The 22432-nt window shown below is 46.6% G+C and overlaps 2 protein-coding genes across 6 annotated transcripts in view; one reads left to right on the top strand and one right to left on the bottom strand.

Moving 5' to 3' along the window:
* The window catches only part of DRC3 (dynein regulatory complex subunit 3), a 36928-nt gene extending 25262 nt beyond the window's left edge, over positions 1 to 11666 (bottom strand). Inside the window, exons 1-4 of the mRNA XM_075994071.1 lie at positions 11183 to 11666; positions 10412 to 10546; positions 7115 to 7291; positions 3036 to 3152 (exon numbers count right to left, since the gene is read on the bottom strand). Of these exons, the coding sequence (XP_075850186.1) occupies positions 3036 to 3152; positions 7115 to 7274 (277 nt within the window). The 5' untranslated portion in view covers positions 7275 to 7291; positions 10412 to 10546; positions 11183 to 11666. The remainder of the gene's footprint in view (positions 1 to 3035; positions 3153 to 7114; positions 7292 to 10411; positions 10547 to 11182) is intronic.
* The window catches only part of TOM1L2 (target of myb1 like 2 membrane trafficking protein), a 111729-nt gene continuing 100935 nt past the window's right edge, over positions 11639 to 22432 (top strand). For 4 of the 5 annotated variants that reach the window (XM_075994067.1, XM_075994068.1, XM_012747907.3 and 1 more), the window contains exon 1: positions 11752 to 11897. In XM_075994067.1, the coding sequence (XP_075850182.1) occupies positions 11846 to 11897 (52 nt within the window). In that variant the 5' untranslated portion in view covers positions 11752 to 11845. Of the gene's footprint in view, positions 11898 to 22432 lie in introns of all 5 variants that reach the window. The other variant, XM_012747904.3, reaches the window with a different exon arrangement.

The following is a 22432-nucleotide window of genomic DNA, read 5'->3' on the forward strand; positions in this document are numbered from 1 at the left end:
GATTTGGGGCTGGACATGGTGTCTTATGCACATGTGGTCCCAGTGCTTTGGGAAGGCTGAGGTGAGAGGATCATTTGAGACTAGAAGTTTGAGACCAGCCTAGGTAACATAGTGATACTACATCTCTACAAAACGAAAATTTTAAATTAATCGGGTGTGGTGGGTGCATCTATAGTTTCGGCTTCTGAGGAGGCTGAGGGAGGAGGATCACTTGAGCCCAGGAGTTTGAGGTTACAGTGAGCTGTGATGGCACCACTACACTGTAGCCCAGGTGACAGGGCAAGATCCTGTCTCTAAAAATTTTTTTTTAATTAAAAGGAAAGGCAGGCCGGGCGCGGTGGCTCACGCCTGTAATCTTAGCACTCTGGGAGGCCAAGGCAGGTGGATTGCTTGAGGTCAGGAGTTCGAAACCAGCCTGAGCAAGAGCGAGACCTCGTCTCTAATATAAAATAGAAAGAAATTAATTGGCCAACTAATATATATAGAAAAAATTAGCCGGGCATGGTGGCGCATGCCTGTAGTCCCAGCTACTCGGGAGGCTGAGGCAGGAGGATTGCTTGAGCTTGAGCCCAGGAGTTTGAGGTTGCTGTGAGCTAGGCTGACACCACGGCACTCACTCTAGCCTGGGCAACAAAGTGAGACTCTGTCTCAAAAAAAAAAAAAAAAAAAAGAAAAGAAATGCAATTTGGAAAGTTAGTTTAACAACATCTTAATTTAGCCTTTTCTGCATATCAGGGGTGCTCACCTGTTGACATTGAGACTAATGATATCACTTTGTTCCTTTCTCTATGGCAGACCCTTTAAATGCTTACTGAATCCTCATAGCATAGGTATCATCATCCCCATTTTATAGATAAGGAAACTGAGACTCAAAGGGGCCTCATGGTAATGGGCTCGAGATCACACAGTGCATAAAGAAACTGAGGATCAGAGAGCAGAAATACCTAGTGCAAAGTCAGATATTTCACAAGGCAGAGCTGGGTTTGAACTGGTGTCTAACAAACGCCAAGCCTGCATTATTCCCTTTCTGTTCTTAGGAGGCTTGGTCCAGCCCTGGTGCTGTGCTGGCAAATACTTAATGATGGGGTAGGGGAAGCCATGGCTGATTTCTGTGGTGCAAATACTCCCACCACGGCCAATTCCTAGCTACCAACGTAGCAACCCTGGAAGCGAGGCCGGGGAGATGTGCACAGCCAGCTCTCGGGAGCCAGTGCTAGCTGCCTCCTATACACCCTCAGCCCTGTGGCAGCTGACTGTGTGGGCCACCAGCAGGGCCTATGAATGTAGGTGTGGGGGCCATGCTGAACCATCGGAGTGTCATCTCCCCTACCTCACCCTCAGCACCCCACAGACCCAGCTCTTCCAGCTGTGGTTGGGTCCCTGTGGGACTGACTAGTGCTGTGGCTAGACAAAGGCCAGCTTCTGAATGTTCCCTGAGTGGGGCATGGTGAGACCTCTTACCAGCACCTGCCTTCTCTGCTCTCAAACCCTATACCAGAGAGCACTGGGCATAAGGCCACAGGACCCTTGCTGCGAGGGCTCTAGGAACAAGCCAACTTTCCCTCATGTGTGCAGGGCTCTGGGTACTGGGGAGACAGCTCTTGTTAGGGAGGGAACCAGTATTCGAGTTTCTGTCTGGATAAGTGGACAGACAGGAGCTCTCATGGGGTTCCATGGCACTTGCTTTATGTCTGAGACACAGCTGGGCCTGGTAGCTCCTGCCTAAAACCATGACATTCAGATGGCCTGTGCATGACGGATCTTGGTGGAGGTATGGCTCAGGGTCTGGGTTGGCCTGGACTTGCCTGGGCACCGTCAAGACAGTCAGGCCCACTGTCTTCATCCCCTGTAGAGACAGATGACTCCTGGCAATATGGAGCCTCTGAGCCCAGGAATCAGCATTGATGGGTGCTGGGGGGTGTGAAGGGGTGCCTGGGGTGAGACCTGGGCCTGGGAGTCAAAAGACCTGGCTGTGGTCTGCTTCTGCTACCTGTAGCACACGACCCCGTCAACCTGGTCAGCCTCTTGGGATCAGATGCCGCGTCTGTGAAACGGCAGCATACTCTTACTGGGGCTTGCTTGTGGGCACAAATGTAGCTGAGAGTGTTTTCCAAACTGGGAGGTGCATGGATGCCCCAGGTTGCCTCTGATACTGGGAAGCAGCCTGACAGGATGGAGGGAATGTGGGCTGTAGGGTCTGACAGGTGTGGGTATGAGTCCCAGCTCTGCTGCCTCTGGGCTGTGCAGCTTTGGGCAGGTGCCCTGGGCTCTCTGAGCCTTGCTGCCCTTCTGCAGGTTGGTTTATAATGGATACTCATCTTCTGAGACTGTGAGGGGGCTAAATAAGACAAAGTGCATGAAGAGCTCTCAGGCCCATCCTCTTCTCTCTGTTGGGTGCCCACCTGCCCCTCGCCAGATATGAGGGTGCTCCTGAGAGGCCAGCAGATGGACACTGTTCACTAAACCCCCTGCGGCCTTGGCAGTGAGGCCTGATGCAGTGGGTTCAGAGCCTGATGCCCCTACTTAGCTGCTGTGACCTCGGTTTGCTCATCTCTATTGTGGGAATGCTGTGTGGATTGGGAGACTCACGCGGAAAGCATAGAGGCCCACGCTTTGCATGTAGTTCAGTGCTCAATGCACACTGGCTTCTGTGATGATTATTTCCGGTTTGATCTGGGCCCCACCAGCCAATGTAATCTGTTGGTGGCTATCTGCCCACCTGCGTCCAGGTTCAATAGGAGTCCACATCTGCCCCTTGGTGCCCCACCCAGACTGTGAGGTTGGGCAGGAGGGAGCAAAATACTCTGTCCTGGTGTGTCCAAGCACATCTTTGCTGTGCTTTGCTCAATGTAAGCCCCAGGCTTTTAAAAAAATAGCAGCTTTCTTTCTCCCAGAAGACAGAGCCTCTGCTGTAACCAGGGCTAATGATGCGCCAGCAGCTGAGTGTCGCACATGGTTATTGTCTCCTGGGGAGGCAATAACCTTGGCTGGGCATCACCTTTGATTAGGGCGGATGCACACAGGAGGGGCCTTACCCAGCCAGACCAGGTGTATGAGGTTCTCCAGGCCCTCGATCCTCTCAATGATGTTATTGTCCAACTGCAGCTTCCTCAGGTTCTCAAACTGCCAGAGGTTGTCTATGCGGAGGATGTCTGAAAGAATCGGAGAGGATTCCAGCCTTGGGTTAGGGTTAGAGTTTTGTACCAGCTAGTGGAGGACTGAGATGCAACCATGCGAAAGGCCCCATAACGCCTCAGCGCTGCCCTGGAATATGCAAGTGCCCTGGAGACATGGGCTGAGCACTGCGGAGCACCGTGTCCCTATTACTGTGTGGTGTGGGCACAAATCATTGGGGCCTAATAAGTGCATTGGCAGGGCTGTGGGTAAGGAATGGTCGGTAGGAGGGGAGGGTGAGCTGGACCTTCCCACAGGCAGGAGACTTACTTGAGCTGCCTCTGGGGCCAGGCTGGGGGCTCCCCAGCAGGGTAGCATGTCTTGGGACACAGGACACAGGCAGAGGGGCCTTCCTTTTGTAGTGTGACAGATATAATCAAAGCATATCTCTGTTGGTGGGAGGATTAATCAACTAGTGCAGCCTTTCTGGAGGGTAGTTTGGCAACATTTACTGAAATAGTTATGTTAACGTTTGTGCCCTTTGACCTGCAATTTCTCTACTTGGCATGTATCTTCAAAGACTTACGTATGTATTCAAAGAAATACCTACAGGCACGTGAGGGGCAGAAAAATGGGGGACACCCAAGTGTCCATATGCAGGGACAGGATAAACGGTCCATACAACAGAGAGGCAGGTTCCTGACAGCGTGGGAGTGCCTGGCCCCTGTGGCCCCCGCAGATCAGCCTCCCTAGCCACACAGCCAGTACATTCCCTTTGCAGAGGGCAAGCCAGTCAGAGTTTGGCTTCTGTTACTGGCAGCCAGGAGAGTTCTGAATAGCCCGTAAGTGTAAATGCATTTACATTGTATATGTAAAATTCTAGAGGCTAGGCTTGTCCACCAGCTTTTCCCAGAAGCCACATATAGCTCTGTTGTTTATATGTCTCCTTTTTTCTATATTTGCTTTTGTAATTTCTAAAACTTATAAAATTAGAATATGCTCATTAAAATAAATGGAAATAATACACAAGTGAAAGGATCTAAAAATTGATGTGGTTAATAACCACACATCTGGTGAGGCAGTTTCAATATGCATTCAGAGGGGCAGGGCCTGCCGGTGAGGCTGAGGTTGTGAAGGTGCTGGCCGGGATGTGCGTCCCACTCCTAGCTATGGGGTGGGGATAGCGCCCTCCGGCCCAGGCCCTGAGAGGCCGTCACCCTTCCCCTGGATCTGGATTGCTCTCCTCTGCCTCTCCTGGCTTCTCAGAGCCTGGAGGGCCTGGTGCCTGCTCTCCAGTTCACTGTGTGTGGCCACATTTCCCAGACTGATCCTGGCGGCCATCCCCACCTGCGTTTCCGGTTCCAGGTTCTGAACAGGCTCTCAGCCACCTCCCAACCCTGGTCTGGACTTTCCAGGTGCCTTTTCTGGCCTTCATCCTATACCAAGAGCCCCCCAGCCCCGCTTTGCCCTCGGCCAGTTCCCTGCAGTACCACTCCCCATGGGGTGCTCCTGCCCACTGGGGGGCCCTGTCACACCTGTATGCTGGCTTTTTTCCAGGCATCAGCAGTTCACGTGGAAAAGCCAAAGCAACACAATAAACCCAGATATATTTGGCAGTTAGCTCTAAATGAGTCACCAGCATGACAGGACTGCCAGAAAAGCCAATTTAATCTTTGACAAAGACACTGAATCTACTTCTGTGGCCACCACCTTGGCCCAGCCTGTCGTCATCACTCCCTGGACCACAGCAGTGGCTGTCTCTCCAGATCCTTGCCTAGGTCCCTAGCCCCCATAGCAGGGTCCTGTGAAAACCTAAGTCCCATCCTGTCCTGCTGCCACTTAAGATCCTCTGGGGGCCCCAACCTCACTCACTGTAAAAGCCAAACACCTTCCATTGCCCCAAGGCCAATACCAGCTGACCCCATGACCTCTCTGACCTGCCTCCACACTGGCTCCTTAGTAGTCCTGATAGGGCTAGGTCCAGCCTGCCTCAGTGCCTTTGCACTGGCTGCTCTCGCTGCCCCACATACTTTCCCTGATGGATCTCCGTGCAGCTCCCTCCCTCACCTCCTTGAAGTCTTTGCTCCATTGTTACCTTCTTGGTGAGGCCTCTGGCCACCCTATACACACAGCACCCCACACCAACTCCCCTTTTCTCCTCCCTTTGCTTTTTATCCTGTACAGCACACATTATCTTTAGCATATAGTATTATTTTCCTTCTTCATTTTACTTATTTGTCTCCCCAACTTGAATGTCAGTTCCACGAGGACAAGGTTTTTTCTTTTTTTTTCTTTGAGACAGAGTCTCACTCTGTTGCCCTGGCTAGAGTGCCCAGGCGTCAGCCTAGTTCACAACAACCTCAAACTCCTGGGCTCAAGCGATCCTCCTGCCTTAGCCTCCCGAGTAGCTGGGACTACAGGCATGCGCCACCATGCCCGGCTCATTTTCTCTATATATTTTTAGTTGGCCAATTAATTTCTTTCAATTTTTAGTAGAGACGGGCTCTCGCTCTGGCTCAGGCTGGTTTTTCTCTTTTTTGTTCACAGTTGAATCCCAGCACCTAGAACAGTACCTGGTATCTAAGAGGCAATACTGGCTGAAGGAACCTTAGTGGGGGAGGGAAAAGTAAAAGGAAAGTGGTCATCCGCTAAAGGCCCCTCCTATGGCAGCCATCTCGCACTCCTTTACTCCTTTTGTGGATGAGGGCCCTCCCTGCTCTGGCTGGTCAGCCCTGGAGGCCACACTCTGGGAAGCCTGTGGGCTTCGTGGGGCTGGGGCCTGGGCCATGCCTGCCTTGCCCACTGCAGTGTCCCTCCTCCTTGTTGTTGACTGGATGCCAGCCAGCCTCCCTCCCTCACACGGAGCAGGAAGGTGAATCAGACTAGGTCACTGCAGTGGCCTGGCCTGTACAGCATACAAGGGTCTCAGGATCCCTGCCCACCTCTCTAGGCCCCCCTCACACCCTCTCTGCCCCACCTCACTGTGCCCTGGCTCATTGGCCCTCCCAGGTGAGCCAGGCACTATGTACATGTTGTCTTACTTTGTCCCCCAACTGGCACTTGAGACAGGGACTATAGTTATCCCATTTCATAAATGGGGACTCTGAGGCAGTGAGGATTTACCTGGTCCCAAGCCACATCTTCCCATGGGGCTGTCCTGCCACTCCTGAGGTGCTTCCCTGCCTCATGGCCCTGTGCCCCTCTTATGTCCAGCCCTTCCTCAGTCATGTCCCCTGCAGCTGCTCCTCCAGTGCCGGCTCCTCCTTCTCCCCACACTTCCCGCCCCTGGCCCCTGGCTATGTGGGATCTCCTAGATTCTGTCTGCCAGGGAACCCCATCCCAAGGACACCAATGTAGAGTAGTGTGATAGAAACAGCATGGTCTTGGGGGTTCACTTAGATGTGGAGTGGGACAATTTTATCTTTTTTTCTGATCTTATTCAGAATCAGGAGTTTTGTGGATATCAAATGGTGATGACACTAAGTATGAAGCCTTTTTTTTTTTTTTTTTTTGAGACAGAGTCTCACTCTTTGTCTGGGCTAGAGTGCCGTGGCATCAGCCTAGCTCACAGCAACCTCAAACTCCTGAGCTCAAGCGATCCTTCTGCCTCAGCCTCCCAAGTAGCTGGGACTACAGGCATGCGCCACCATGCCCAGCTGATTTTTTCTATATATTTTTAGTTGGCCAATTAATTTCTTTCTATTTATAGTAGAGATGAGGTCTTGCTCTTGCTCAAGCTGGTTTTGAACTCCTGATCTTGAGCAATCCACCCACCTCAGCCTCCCAGAGTGCTAGGATTATAGGCGTGAGCCACTGCACCTGGCCAGTATGAAGCTTTTAAAACATCTATGCCACTCCTATGCTTTGTAACCCAGGTGGGCTCTAATGCTGACGTGGGTGCCTCAGCCTCTGACTTTGTGTGGAATCTGGGGCTTGAAGGTAGAGGAGAGAAAGCTGGGGGCCTCACCCTGGGCTAAACCTATCCACCCAGAATACGTACTCTGGAAGTCCAGCTGCAGGGACAGGACATCCTTGAAGAGGATGCCCTCCTGCTTGGCCAGTTGCCCGGCCTCTTCCCGGGGGCCCTGCTCCCTGACAGCCAGCTTGAGCATGTCGTCGTCCATCACTTTCGGTTCCATTGAGTCGTGCAGGTGGGTCATCTTCCCCAAAGGCTTCCCTAGAAAACACCATATTCCTCATTCACAGCCCACTTCTTCCTTTGTTTGGGGACAGGATCTAGCAGAAATCTCCTCTTAATGTGTCATGGAACATGATGGCAGCCACGGATACTCTGAGGGCTACCCCCTGCCTGGCCTTGGGCCTACTGCACTTTGGGGCTAGTACATTTGTACCAAGGCTGCTCCAGGGCTTCCCTGCAACCGTCTGAGACTATTCACAGAGGTTCATCCCTTTATCCCACAAGCATAGCTGGGACCCTACCTGGACCCACTGGACCCACTGGACTAGTGTCCACACTGGTCTCCTTAGCCTGCAGAGCTCAGCTCCCCTAAGGCCAGGGCCCTGTGTCAGGCCTCTGGCTTTGTTGCCCATCCCCATTCAGGTTTGTTGGTGCCAACCATGGACCATGCTGCCTTGGCAGCCCCAGCCAGGTGTGTGAACCTACAGCTCCCATTCCTTTCCTGGCAGTCATGTGTGTACTCCCCCCACAACCCACAAGCTGACCACCAGAGTGCAGGGAGGCACTGAGCCATGCTGCCTATTCATGTCCTCCCCCTGGGAAATGTGAACCTGAGGCTCTGGGATGAGCACCCCACCAGATCAGGCTGCTTGCGCCGGGGAAGGACTTGGGAGCATGGGCTGGCCAGGCATGTGATCAAGCCCAGAGAGCAAGAGGCAGGTGAGGCAGATGCACAGACAGAAGCAGAAATGGTAACCTGAGTACTCCAAAAAGCAAAAGACCAAGGACACAGACTGACATAGACAAATGCTGCCTCCTCCTTGCTGGCTTTCCAGTCCCTAATGTCCTTAAGGCCCTGTGAGAGATTCCTCGTTTCTCACATTAGATCCTCTTCCACTTAAGCTAACTCTATTAGGTTAGGTTTCTATTGCTATTCATCCCAGGGGCCCTGGATGAGACACCTCAGGCATAGGGGAGATCTGTGGATTTGGTCAGTCACCCTGCAAGGCTGGCCCTGGGCTGACCCTGAGCCTGATTCCTGGCTGGACCTTGTTCTCATCACTACCAGTCCTCTTGGTGAGGACATCCAGAAGGAATGAACCTGTAGGAAGTCACACTCTACTGTCAGTCTACTGAGATTCTGCCCCCTGAGGCCTCTGGAAATGAAGTCCTCCCCTCTGCTTCCCACCTGCTCCTTACCTCCCTGCCAGCCTCACCTTTTATCTTTACCCACATGCTTCCCCAACATCCAGGCCTCCCTGAACCTCCCGACCCCCGCCCTGATGCTGGGCAGTCCCCGTGCCTTGCCTTGCATTACACTAAGCTCTGCTGGAGACACTCCTGGTGTTGGGCTGATAATCCTGTCAGCTGGTCTTAGAGACTTCCCTTTAACACTGCTCTCCCTCCTTCTTCCCCCACAATCCATTTGGATGCAACTTGTGCAAATATGTGTCCTCTGTTCCTAATCAAATGTCCCAATGCCTTTAATTCTCGTGTGTCCTTCTATTTTGCCCCAGGAAGAGGCAGAGCCTCCACATCCCTGAACCCCTTGCCCTTTCTCCACCTGGGCCTCCCATTCTCCAAGAACTCAGCCCTTTTCTTCCCATTCTCTCCAATCTGTCCACACTGGCCTGACCTCCTTAGGGTGACTGATTCAACTCCCAGAGATGGTTCCAGCCCTCAACCTCTTGCTAGCTCCCCATTCTTCTGAAACAGTTTTCTCTAAAGTTTCCCATAACTTGCCATCAGCTTGCCTTTGGGGAAATTTTAATGCATTGTATTCAGCAAGTGTTACCTGCAAAGTGTTTGGGCTTTTTCCCAAAAATGGTGCTATACTTTGACTCTTAATTCTGATTTCAAAATTTTAACTGACTTCTCATGCCTCCCACCTGTCATCAGGCCTTAATCAAGCTTGCTTTCAGTGAAGCCTGGCAATTGCTGTGCTGTACAATGTGAGATTGTTGTTAGACATACTATTTGCTAAGTACAACAGGGCAGGATTTGGATCCTGACTGTGCATCTTTTGGCAATTCATTTCACCTAAGTCTTGGCTTTCCCATCTGCAAAAGGTGGATAATTTTTCCCTTCTATATTTGTAGAAAATCATGTATTTAGTCCACACGCATGTACTAAACTACTACATGCTGTGAATAAAATAGATAGATCTCCTTACCTTTGTTTCAGACATAAACCAAACAATCATACAAATATTTTGTTACAAACCATGACAAGTTTGTAGAGAACTATGAAAGCATAATTAGGGGCATCTGGTGTGGCCAAGGGAGACAGGGCTGATCTAAACGATGAGTAGGAAAGAAGGAGGTGGGAACTACATGGTGAGAGCACTATGGTGGGAGAGAACAGACATGTTCCACTTTGGCTGAAGTGATGTGAGGTTGGAGAGGTCTGTAGGAGTTTTATTATTATCCCAGGATCCCTGGAAAGCTCCTAGAGTTTAATAAGAGCAGTGACATGATCAGGTTTTAACTTTAAGGACATCACTGTAGGCCAGTTGTGGTGGCTAACACCTGTAACCCTCGCACTCTGGGAGGCTGAGGTGGAAGGATTGCCAGCTTGAGCAAAAGCGAGATCCTATCTCTGTTAAATTTAGAAAAAACAATTAGCCAGATATTTTGGTGCCCATCTGTAGTCCCAGCTACTCAGGAGGCTGAAGCAGGGGGATTGATTGAACCCAGGAGTTTGAGGTTGCAGTGAGCTACAATGATGCCACTGTACGCTACCTGGGGCTACAGGTGAGACTCTGCCTCAAAAAACAAACAAACAAAAAACAACAACAAAAACTCAAATCACTCTAGCTGCAGTACTGAGAATTGCAAGAGTAGTGAGGTGAGAGATCCCCAGGGTGGTGGTAATATGTGGATTTGAGAGATTTCTAGGAACTTAATTTAGATGTAGGACTAATGATCCCTAGTTTCCAGATAAGAAAACAGAAGCTAGTTAGAAAGGTTAATTAACATGCCCAAGTTTATACAACCAGTATAAGGAAGAGCCCATTTTCCTGATCATGACTCAACTGTACCTAGGTTACTAGGGACTATCATTGTCACAGCTCACAATGTTTCTCCAGCTCTTCTGAGTTAGGGCCAAGGCCCAAACAGTCCTCCTGATGAGGATTTTACAAGTAATTTACCCCCCTACCTGGGTTCCTATTGACTTGCCTGACGATATTGTTGTTACTGAAGACTGGAAGTAGGAGGTGAGGGAAGCAGCAGCGAGTTTTACACAACTGTCAACGGAGTAGCCTCCTCACACAGAAATAGATTGAGAATTTTCCTGGGAAACAACAACCTGGGGTTAGCTGGATCAGAAAAATATAGTCCCTATTGGCCATAAATTAATAAAAAGTAAACCAACCTCTTACCGAGTGCTTACTGTATACTCAGTGACATGCATTATTATATGTCCGCTCTGGAGGCCATTAAAGAAGGGAGTCCTAATGCCCTTAATTCCCAAATTGGGAGTCGGAGGCCCTCGTGGAAGGGAAGGAGCTTGTTTAAAGTCATATAATGAGTTACTGACAGAGAGAGATGGAACCTGAGTATACGTATTCACAGCCAAAACACTTTATATGGCACCAAGATGAAACAATTTAATGATAGATAAGAGGTTGGATATGATGGCTGTTCTGGAAGAAGTTATCAGTGGATCAAAAATCCCTTCTGGCCCTTCTCCCTGAGGAAATGGACCTTTAGCATTTCTTTCTTATCTGAAGGTCTGAAAAGCCCAGGACTAAAGTGCCTTGGAGGTCTCAGCGCTACCATAAAGTGGCTGGCAGAGGACCGGTGTGCTCATTTTACAAAGGAGAAAGGCCGGGCCAAAGTCCTTAGAGAAAAAAGTCATGGGAAAGTGTTAAGTCGGGCGCTGTCTGCCCCTGCGAGTCTTCCGGAGCCTCAAGCTCCCCACTCTCACCTTCTCAAGCGCCGGCTACGGGCTAGTTCCATGTAGCAGACGCGTCACCCGGTTGCTGGGGAACCAAGTGCCGCCGCTCCGTTGCTAAAGGGAAGTAGGGAGGCAGACATCCTGGGTGAAAGTTGACGGATCACATGACCCCATCTCTGGGTGGGGAAATAGTCTTAACGCCAACCAGCCATAGGGAAAACAAATGTTTCTCCAATCAGCACTTTCTATGGGCGGGGACCTTCCTAGATCCACCTCTTCTCCGCCCCCCTGGTTGAATGATTGACTCTTCTATTGTCCAATAATAGCAAGGATCCTCTAGATTAACCAATATACAGATGAAACAAAATGCACAGCCTCTCCTTCGGAGGCGGGCTAGGGGAGGTGCCGCTACGCCTGACAGGGACTCCGGTGACCTAGCTCTCTCCTCGGTCCAATCGGACGCGGCGGAGTGGGTGGGGCTTTGCCAAGGGAGGTGTGAAGGCCAATCGGAGGAGGGCTGTGCAGGCGTTGCCCAATAGAGACGCGACAAGGGGGCGGTTCAGGGGCCCGGCGCTCTGCGTTCCCAAGGGTGGGGCGAGGGCAAGTGTCAGTCAGGTCTGGAGCGCGGCTGGGGACTGCGAAGACAGCGGCGCCACACAGGGGGCTCGGGCCGCTGCGTGTTGTCCGCCCAAGATGGAGTTCCTCCTTGGGAACCCGTTCAGCACCCCGGTGGGGCAGTGCCTCGGTAAGGCCGCGTGTGGGGCGGGCGGCTGGGCGACAGCTGCAGCTGACAGGGCTGGTGAGGACCGCAGGCCTCTGCTGGACGCCGGTGCCACCTCAGGGGCGGGCCGGGCCGGGCATCCATGTCATAGGGCCTCTGCCCGGGCATCGGTACCACCTCACAGGCGCCGGTGCCACCCTGCCAGGAGGCGCCCCTGAGGCCCAACTTGAACTCGGAGATGCTCTGACCTTACCTACCCATCAGGGCCCAGTCCTTCTTGTCTCTCCTAGAGGTGGTGCCAACTGCTGATCTGCTTACCCCTTGCTTATTGGGAGATGCTACTGCGTGCACCGTTATCCAGCCCGGCAGTCTCACTGCCACTGCCCCCAGGATCCAGTTCTCTCAGACCCTTTGTGGGATGTCACCTCCTTCTCCCTCCATTCTTGTCCTTCCTCTTCAGTACCAGCAGCCCTCAGTCTGGGCACCCTCCGGGAAAATGCCCCCTACTCCAGGACTTGCTAATTTGAGCTGCAACTCAGCTAGGCTGTAGGAGGGACTGGGATGGGGGGAGGGGCTCTTCAAGGGTGATTATCTTGGCAGGGGGATGGCATGCCTGCAGTGCCTCCCAGGAAAGAAGGGAGGCTGTGTTCTTTAATGATAAGAGCCCTGGACTGGGAATCAGGATGCCTGGACTCCAGTAGTGGCTTTGCCAGTGACTCTCCCATGACCTTCTGCCTTTTCTGGTTTAAAGTTCCCCTATCTGTCAAATGAGGTGCTTAGAGGTGAGAGATGTGATAGGTCCCTCGAAATTCTAAAGTTTTGATATTCCTTGTGGTTGTCTCTGTACATTGACTGCTGCTCCACTGCCCCCACCCTATATTAAATTTGCAAAAGCTGAGATCTTTTGGTGGCAGCCATGGAGAGAGATACTCAGCAGTATCTGTTAATCCTATAGGAGGGCTCTGGGCACCTGGGGTCACCAGAGATGACCAGCAGCCTGGATAGGGAAAGCCCAAAGCGTGGGTGAAGGACACCAAAGCGGCCACCATATGAGATTTCCTTACTAAAATGCAGTTAACAGGGGGAGCTAGTAAAGCTCCACACTTTAAAAATGACAAGGTAGTTGATGAGGGTTAGAAGTTAAAGCAGACTTTAAAATACACATATAAGGGATGTAGGAATATATAGCAAGAGCAAAGAGCATGACTTGCCTTTTTACCCCAGGCAGTGGTTTATGTCAAATGATCAGTTAACAATGGTGATTAGTTTCTTTAAAAACCAGGTTCCTCCTGATTGGTGGAAAGACTGGTAAAATGTCTTTTATGAGCAGGGTCCTTTGATGTCCTTATAGGCCTGACTGGTTTAGGCAGTAGTGATCTATTCCCACTTGGCTTATGAATTTCCAGCTTACTTTTCAGCTGTTAGTGGGACCTGTAAAATTATTGAGGTGTCTCCTGTTGGCTAACTGGCATTTAGGAGCCTTTCTTTCCTTTCTGGTGTAGTATCTTTTATAAGGGATAATGGGCCCTGGGCCCCAAAAGAGTGTTTTCCCACCTTTGTAACATTGTGTCCCCTGCTGCCCACTCAAGTGTCTGTCTGATTCTCACCTTCTTTCTTCCTCATTTCCTTTCATACTTTCCTCAGGGGCTCTTTCACTACAGCCATATTCCAAAAACTCATTTTTCAGTTGAGTATTTAATTCTAGCCAGTTACCAGAGGGAGCTAGTAAATTTGGGGGGATTTTTTTCTTTTCTGTCCCCTTTACACTTTAAAAATGACATGGTAGTTGATGAGGGGTAGATGTTAAAGGGGACTTTAAAATAGAAATATAAGGGAGGTAGAAATACATAGCAAGTAGAAAGAGCATGATTCTTCTGTCAGGAAGACCTGAGTTAAATTTGGGTTCTGCCCATTTCATGGCTGTATGATTCCCAGAAAACTGTGTAACCCTTCTGAGCCTTAGTTTGGCTATCTTCTGAGAGACAGAAAAAGAGAGAGACAGACAGACAGACAGAGATATTGATTCATATTCACAGAGTAGTGTGGTTTAAATGAGATGATGTATGTAAAACACTTAGTATAGTATCTGGAACATAGTAGAAGCTCAGTAAATTATAGCTGTTACTGATAATAACAGAATAATTAAGTTAGGGTTGGATTTTCTATCTAGGGACGGTATGTAAGGAAACTGGCCCATCTGTGACCTGTGAAGGAAAATACCCTTCCAGGCCCTACTGTCCACTATTGCTTATAAAAGACACTTGACCATAAAGATGGTGAAGGTTCCCCATTGCCGGGTAGTCAATGGGCAAGGTCTCAGTACGTTCAGTTCAGTTCAGGTAAATGTTTAAGTGGACAGAATGAGGCTCAATGTATGTGCTGTACTGTTGTGACAAGGTGCAAAAGTGATTTTCATGACATTTAGGATTGTTAGTATTGGTTGGTAGGCAGCAAAGCTAATGATTAAAAAACAGTAACTAGAGCTTGCACAAAGCAGTGCTACAACCATCATATGCTTCTTATAGCTGTTCTGTGAATAAATTTTATTGTCCTTCCCACTTTAGAGATGGGGAAACTGAGGCTCAGAGCAGTGAAATAACTGCTCAGCTGGTAAAAAAGAGAACCTGTTCCTGTCCTTGAGGAATTTATAGTCTCAGGAGAGAAAACTGAGATGCATGAAACAATGATGAGTAGTGCATATTTTAAGTGCTGAAGGAGTTTGAAAGCATTCAGAAGAGGCTGGGGTGACAAGGACTCCTTCTTTGAGTCTGAGGGCTGTTCATGAAGGATGGGTGGGAATTCCACAGGCAGAGAAGAGAATTCCAGGGCCTGGGGACAGTAGATAGGGTGGCATAGGCACATCTGTGAGTACCAGTCTGGGTGGAGCAAAAGTGGCTGTGGGGAGCAGTGACAAGTAGGGTTTGGGTCACAGGATGTAGCCTTGCTCTGGGGTGCAGCATAAAATACCTCATTCTTTATGTAACTTCAACTTTTAGTATTTCTGGACCTCACTTTCCCTACTCATAAACGAACACCTCTCCACAGCTGTATGGGGCCTGTACCTAAATAATTACACTTAATAAGTCTGTCCACTTCAGTAGGCATTTATAAGTGCCTGTTGGGTGTCAGGCCTGTGTCAGGCTCTGGAGATACAAATATTAATGAGCTGTTCTTAGGGATCCATCAGTGGAGGTGACACACTCACGAAAGATGTCCTGGGGCTGAGTGGTTGGTGGAGTAATTATTACTCTGTTTCGTGCCTGAGCCTCACGAGGATGGTCTCACCTGGTGCTATTTAGTTGAACACTTCGTCCACCCATCTCAAGTTAGCAGCTAAGACCATAGTCTAACGTAGTTATTTGTGCATTTTCTGCATTCATCCTGCCCTTCGTTCTGAAAGATGATTCCTAAGTAGAAAGCATGGTTCAGAAAGAGAGCAAGCCACCTGAGGTGTGAGAGGCTAAGAAATCTGGAGGAAGAAAAAGCACTTACTTTTATTTCTTTTTAAAATTTTTTTTTTATTATTTTAATTTATATAATTTAATTCTTTTCTTCTTTTCAGCAACTGACAGTGGCTTCCTGGGGATACTTTTATTTCTTGATTTTTATTCTTCTGTAACAAGTTTCCAAATGTTACCATCTTGAAGTTGGATGTCATACATGGAAAGCTCCCCAAGTCACGTCCATGGTGCTCTTCACATGTTTGTAGTTATCTTTGTGTTGGCTGCACAAAGTTTTCAGAAAATCCTTTTCCAAGAGGGATAAAGTTTAGATCCATTTAAATTCAAAGATCAGTGAGTAGTTAGTTCTGACCAACATATTGGGGGGGGGGGGCAACTGTTGTCTTCATAGTTTTGCTTTAATAAACAGATAAGAGGCAGATATTCTGTTGCACAGTTTTTGTTTGTAGATTGAGTTATGTTGGACATAAACTACTTTAAACACCTGTAAATACAAGTGTTTAACTCTAGCCTAGCTGTTTGTACCAAGGATCATTAGTTGTCCCTCAGAGTGCTACAGCAGTTGGCAATTTGCAAAACCCTTTTGCTTTAGTCATTTTATGTAATCTTTACAACCTTGTGAGGTACACAAGAAGAGAACTGGAAGGAACTTATAATTATTTTTTAAAGTATTTTAAAAATTTAAAAATTATTATTATTTTTAGAGTCTAGGTCTCACTCTGTTGCCCAGGCTGGAGTGCAGTGGTGGGATCACAGCTCACTGTAACCTTGAACTCTTTGGGTCACACAATCTTCCCGCCTCACCCTCCTAAGTAGTTGGTACTACAGGTGCGAGCCACTGTACCTGGTGGAACTTATAATTATTACACACCTACTATATGCAAACTCTGTACATGGAATCTCATCTGATCTTTACAATGTTTAGTTATTTAGGTGTTAATGTTCCTGTATCACTTATAAGGAATAAGGCTATGAGAAGTTAAGAGACTTGTGCAAGGACAATGCCAGAGTTAAGCCAAGAATGCACTCCTGATCAGATGCACTCATTCTGTGCTGCCATGTATGTTACTTCATGTCCTCAGATCTCATGATTCAGTATCATCAGAATCAACTGGAGGGCTTGTTAAAATCTTTGTTAGTACTGGCCCCGCCCCCAGGGTTTCTGACTTGGTAGGTCTGGGATGGGAACTAGCATTCTACATTCCTAACAAGTTCCCTGATGGTACTGATGCTGCTGCTTCACTTTGAGAACTATTGCTCTAGATTAAAAGTTCTACTTTAATCTCTTCTTTATCTTCCTTCAAACATTAAATGTGGGTTTTCTTGTAGAAAGACTAAAAGTGTGAGTATTTAAAATTCATGCATTCATTCATTCAGTGGCCCTATATTGATTATCTGTATGTACCAAACTAAGTATTTACTAGTGTCTTCAGTCTAATAAGGGAGCAAAGACCAGTACCTAAATCAGATAAGATAGAAAGTTGGCCGGGTGGGGTGGCTCATGCCTGTAATCCTAGCACTCTGGGAGGCCAAGGCAAGCGGATTGCTCAAGGTCAGGAGTTCAAAACCAGCCTGAATGAGACCCCCCGTCTCTACTATTAAAAAAATAGAAAGAAATTAATTGGCCAACTAATATAAGTAGAAAAAATTAGCTGGGCATGGTGGCACATGCCTGTAGTCCCAGCTACTCCGGAGGCTGAGGCAAGAGGATTGCTTGAGCCCAGGGGTTTGAGGTTGCTGTGAGCTAGGCTGACACCACGGCACTCACTCTAGCCTGGGCAACAAAGCGAGACTCTGTCTCAAAAAAAAAAAAAAAAAAAAAAAGTTGTTGCGAGATTGGATGGATAAATGCAATAAGGGAATGGAGGAGGGGAGGGGTCACCTCTAGTAGTAATAACAATAGTTAAAGGTTTCTTTGTTTTTCAGAGTTTAGTATTACATTACTATGTGCCAAAGACAGAAGTGGGCACTTTACGTATCTTGCAGTCATTTAATACTGACGACAATGCTGTGAGTACGGTACTGTTATTATCTCTGTTTTGCAGTTGGGCACACTAAGGCCATCAGAATGTATGGAACCTGCCTGAGGTCACACCACTAGCAGTAAAGGAGCTAGAGTTTGAACCCAGCCTTCTGGTTTCCAGAGCTGGTGTCTATTACACTGTGCTGCCCTCAGCAAGAGGGAGGTGAGGAGGAGCACCGTAGGAGGGACTCAGGAGACTGAGGACGTGTGGCTGCTGGGCAGGGCTTTGGTGAATGGGTAGGATTTGGTTCATGTAGAAAAGCAGGCTCAGAGAGATCTTTGGCAGAGACAATTTGAGCCGATACTGAATGTTAAGGAATGGGTGGGGGTGATGGGATTGGCTCTATTTGCCTGGCAAAGGGGAGTGGCTGGAGGTAAGACTGTAAAGTAGGATGAGGCCTGACTGTGCAGGGTTGCTTCATACATCAGCCAAGTACTTTGGACCTTTTTTTTTTAAGAGGCACTGTAGAGCCATGAAAGATTTCTAGGGAGGGAAGTAACATGGATATCATTACAGAGGCATGGAGATTTCTCTTTGAAAGTTACCAAAAGATCATTTTTCTCTTTTACCATCAAAGCCCCCATCTGTGCAGAATGGAGGGGAGGATCCTACAAGGAAGTCAGCAGCAGTTAGTGCCACTTCCTCCGAGGTCAGGGGTAGGGACACTCCGTATGAGCCCCCATCAGAGACAGAAGGGTACCAAAGGCAGGTTGATGGAGCACCAGGAAGAAATATGGGGTTCTTAGAGCATTTGTCCTAAATTGCCTGGACAGGTTATAAAACCTCTGACATCAAAAGTCATGTGGGAGAGTCAGCCTGCTCCTCATCCTGCTCTGTTTATCATGACTAGGACAGGAGCTGAGATACTCCCAGGGCTTTTTTGAAGGAACTGCTTAGAGGGGAGCTGTTTGGAATATCTAAAATTCTCATATAATTATGCTTTTGAAAGAACAATGTATAACCAGATAGAAAATATGAAAAATATAGAAAAATATAAAGAAAAAAATCTCCATAATGTACTTCCTAACAAATTCATTAAGATCCTTTTGATTTCACATGATAGAAGACTTCTGTATTTCACTCTGCATTTTCTCATGCCTTGGAGATGCAACATTGTATAACCACTTTAGCATATTTCTGTATAATCTACCTTTATTTATTTACTTTTATTTTTAAAATATTAATTTTTAAAATATTTTTTTAAGTAAAAAATTTCTTTCTTTTTTTTCTTTTTCTTTTCTTTTCTTTACCTCAACCACACTGGAATGCATATTTATTTATTTTTGACTTGGGCTATTAGGTGAGGAGGAGGGTATAAATACAGTGCCCAGAGGAGCATCAGTTAAGGATTGTTGCTCTTGACCTAGCAGATAAATCACCTAGAAATGGGCTAACCCAATAGTCTGAACAGATAAAAAATATCCTTCAGGATTTTCTGGCTGACCCAGCTTGTTGTAGTTACAAGAGAGGCCTTTTAAAAACCATTTCCAGACTTGGTACCTATTTTAGTGTTCCCTCCAATCCTTCTGATCTAGAAGATTCTCTTTGATTTTCTCCTTCCAATCATTAGCCCTTGCCTCATCCTCCAGGCAGTCTTCCTAGACAACCCTGTTTATGGTGATGAATCTCCTCTGAACTCACAGTGCTTAGTATCCATGCCACTCATTTGGCTCTTTCGTCATCTATAAAATAGACAAGAATATTACTTGCCCTCCAGGTTTTTGTGAAGATTAAATGAGATAATATGTGTAAAGTCCCTAGCATAGTGTCCTACAGTCAACTAATATATTCAAACTTGTTGATTCCTTCCCTCCTGCCTGGTTCTGTTTCCTGTTATTATTTATCTTATCCTGTGTTTGTTGCTTTGTCTTCAGAGTAAGCCTGGAGACTGCTCGAAGGCAGGGTGTATACTTTCTGTTTCCTTGTGACCTTGTGGTAGAGTAAACTCTGCACAATTATTCACTCACAGGTTCCTTTCTGTCGCCCTTAGTTTTTTAGCATCTTTTTTTTTTTTTTTTAAAGACAGAGTCTTGCTCTGTCACCCTGGGTGGCATCATCATAGCTCACTGTAACCTTAAACTCCTGGGCTCAAGTGATCCTCCTGCCTCAGCCTCCTGAGTAGCTGGGACCACAGGTGCACACCACTATGCCCGACTAATTTTTTTTCTTTATTTTTTGTAGAGACGAGGTCTTGCCAGGCCGGTCTCAAACTCCTAGGCTCAAGTTATCCTCCCACCTGCCCAAAGTGCTAGGATTACAGGCTTGAGCCACTGCACAAGCCTTTTTAGCATCCTTTAATGCTAAAATTATTAGCTATCATTCACTGGACCCTCACCTTGTTCTAGGCACCTTGCTAAGTGTTGTGTACACATTATCTCATTTAAATGTTTTTTTCTCTGAAAACACCATTAAGTCAGTGGTATTATCTCCGCTTTACGGATGAAGAAATGGAGACTTAGAAACTTGCCCAAGATTTCCTGGTTTATGTAGGCCAAGCCATCTTCTACACCCCAGGAGTCTAGCTCTAGAGCTTTTCTTTGTGTTCCCTTTTAGACAGCAAGCGTGATCTGGTTCCATTTGGACTACGAGGGGCCATAACTGATTCCAAATGGGAATTCCAGAAAGATAGCACAGTTCCTTCAATGGGAATGTGGACTCCTATTGCCCTCTCTTTGTTCTTTTCGCATTTAGCACTTTTTGTTTTGGATTGGAGTCAGTCGCATCTTTGCCTCTCTATGTAACTGCCCATGTGTGAATCCAGTAGCTGTTCTAATTCTCAGTTTCCCAATCTGTAAATGGTGGTGGTGAGGAGAGTGCAAGAATACTTGTGCTGTCACACCTTATGGGGTTGTTAAGAGGATCAAGTGAGTATGTAAAAGCAAAATGTGTTATTATGTTATACTTTTTCCCAAGCATCATTTAGACTAAATGTTCCATAAGGGCACCTGTTTCTATTTATTCTTTCTTTTTAAGAAATTGTGATACTTAAGTGCACATCTAGTAGTAACATTCATCTGGTGTCGGGCAGATGGGAGGGGAAAGGAGGGGATGGGTATATTCACACCTAATGGGTGCAGTGTGCAGCATCTGGGCGATGGACACACTTGAAGCTCTGACTCAGTGGGGCAAGGGCAATATATGTAACCTAAACATTTGTACCCCCATAATATACTGAAATAAAAAAATAAAAAATAAAACGAATTTTTTAAATGTAAAAATAAAAAGAAATTGTGGTAAAATATATACAACCATTTTTAAGTTTATAGTTCAATGACATTATGTACACTCACATTTTTGTGCAGTTATCACCGCCATCTGTTTCCAGAGCTCTTTTCATCTTGCAAAACATGTCATTGTTTCCTCTTCCCCTCCAACCCCTGGCAACCACCATTCTTTCTATCACTGTGAATTTGACTACTCTAGGAACCTCATATAAGTGGAATCATATAGTATTTATCCTTTCGTGACTAATTTTATGTAACATAGTGTCTTCAAGTTTCATCTATATTGGAACATGTCAAAATTTCCTTCCTTGTTAAGGCTGTATAATATTCCATTACAGGTATATGCCACATTTTGTTTATCCATTCACCCACCGATGGTCACTTGCTTTGCTTCTACTTTTTGACTATTATTAATAATGCTGCTATCAACATAGATGTATAAATTTGTTTATGTCATTGTTTTCAATTCTTTTGGGTATATACCCAGAAGTGGAATTGTTAGATCATATGGTAATTCTATTTTTAATTTTTTGAGGAGCCATCATACTATTTTTCAAGCTACTGTACCATTTTTTATCCCCACCGGCAGTGCACAAGGTTTCCAGTTTCTCCACATCCTTGCCAACACTTGTATTTTGTTTTGTGTTGTTTTTCCTTATAGTAGCCATCCTAATGGGTATGAAGTGGTATCTCACTGTGGTTTTGATTTGCATTTCCTTCGTGATTAATGATGTTGAGCATCTTTTCATATGCTTATTAGCCATTTGTGTGTCTTCTTTTGAGAACTGTCTATTCAAATCCTTTGCCCAATTTTTAATCAGTTGTTTGTTTTTTTTGTTGTTCAGTTTTAGGTGTTCTTTGTATGTTCTGGATATTAATCCCTTATCAGATATGTGATTTGCAAATATTTTCTCCCATTCTGGGATTGCCTTTTTACTCTGTTGATGTCCTTTGATGCACAAAAGTTTTAATTTTAAGTCCAATTTCACTATTTTTTCTTTTATTGCCTATGACTTTGGTATCATGCCCTTATTTTTCAGTAGAGTCTAACAAAATGCCTTAAAGATAAGAAGGATAATGCTATTAGTACTAGTCAGTATGACTCTCTTACCAGGTACTGGGTTAAGTACCTTACATTCATAATTTCTTTAATTCCCACATCAGCTCCATAAGGCAGGTACTGTCATTTGTATTGTATAAGACTAGGAAATTGAAGCTTAGAAGTGAAGTACTTTGCTCAAGGTCTGTGGATTACAGGTGGCAGAGCAGGGGCTAGAACCGAGGCCTGGGGCCTCCAGAGCTGGTGCTCTTACCCACTAAACTGGAGAGCTTAGTAAATGTTTGTGGAATTCAGTGAATTAATACCTGAATGAACTTGGTGGCTGAAAATCTAATAGTTGTTTTAAATCTAGACCTGCCTTAGTGTTAGAAATTATACACCCAGTTTTAGTCTTCCTACGATAATTGAGTGTACAAATGTCCTCCTCAGCCCAGAAAGTTTTCTGAGGATTTGGTCAAAGGATGTGCTTTCTTACAACCTTATTGAGTCTCTTCTTAATAATAGAAGACTATGTCTTTTACTTTCTCTCTGGATTTGCTTTAGAATTACAGTGTTAGATGGAAAAAGAGAGGGAATTTAAGCAGATGCTAAGTTGACTAGCTGACCAACTTGCTTTTAAGACATTACCAGTGGCTGTTTTAATCATTAATGAAGCACAAACCTTGTAGTCTGGGAGGCACGTCAAAAATTCTGTTTTGGGTTTTGGTTTAAAATTGAGTGTAATAGAGAGAGACTGATTATTTCATGTCAGAGAATTGGGCTGTAAGTCTTTGAGAGCTGGGGACAAGGA

This window comes from Microcebus murinus, chromosome 18 (assembly GCF_040939455.1).
Source record: "Microcebus murinus isolate Inina chromosome 18, M.murinus_Inina_mat1.0, whole genome shotgun sequence".
Taxonomy (NCBI): Eukaryota; Metazoa; Chordata; class Mammalia; order Primates; family Cheirogaleidae; genus Microcebus; species Microcebus murinus.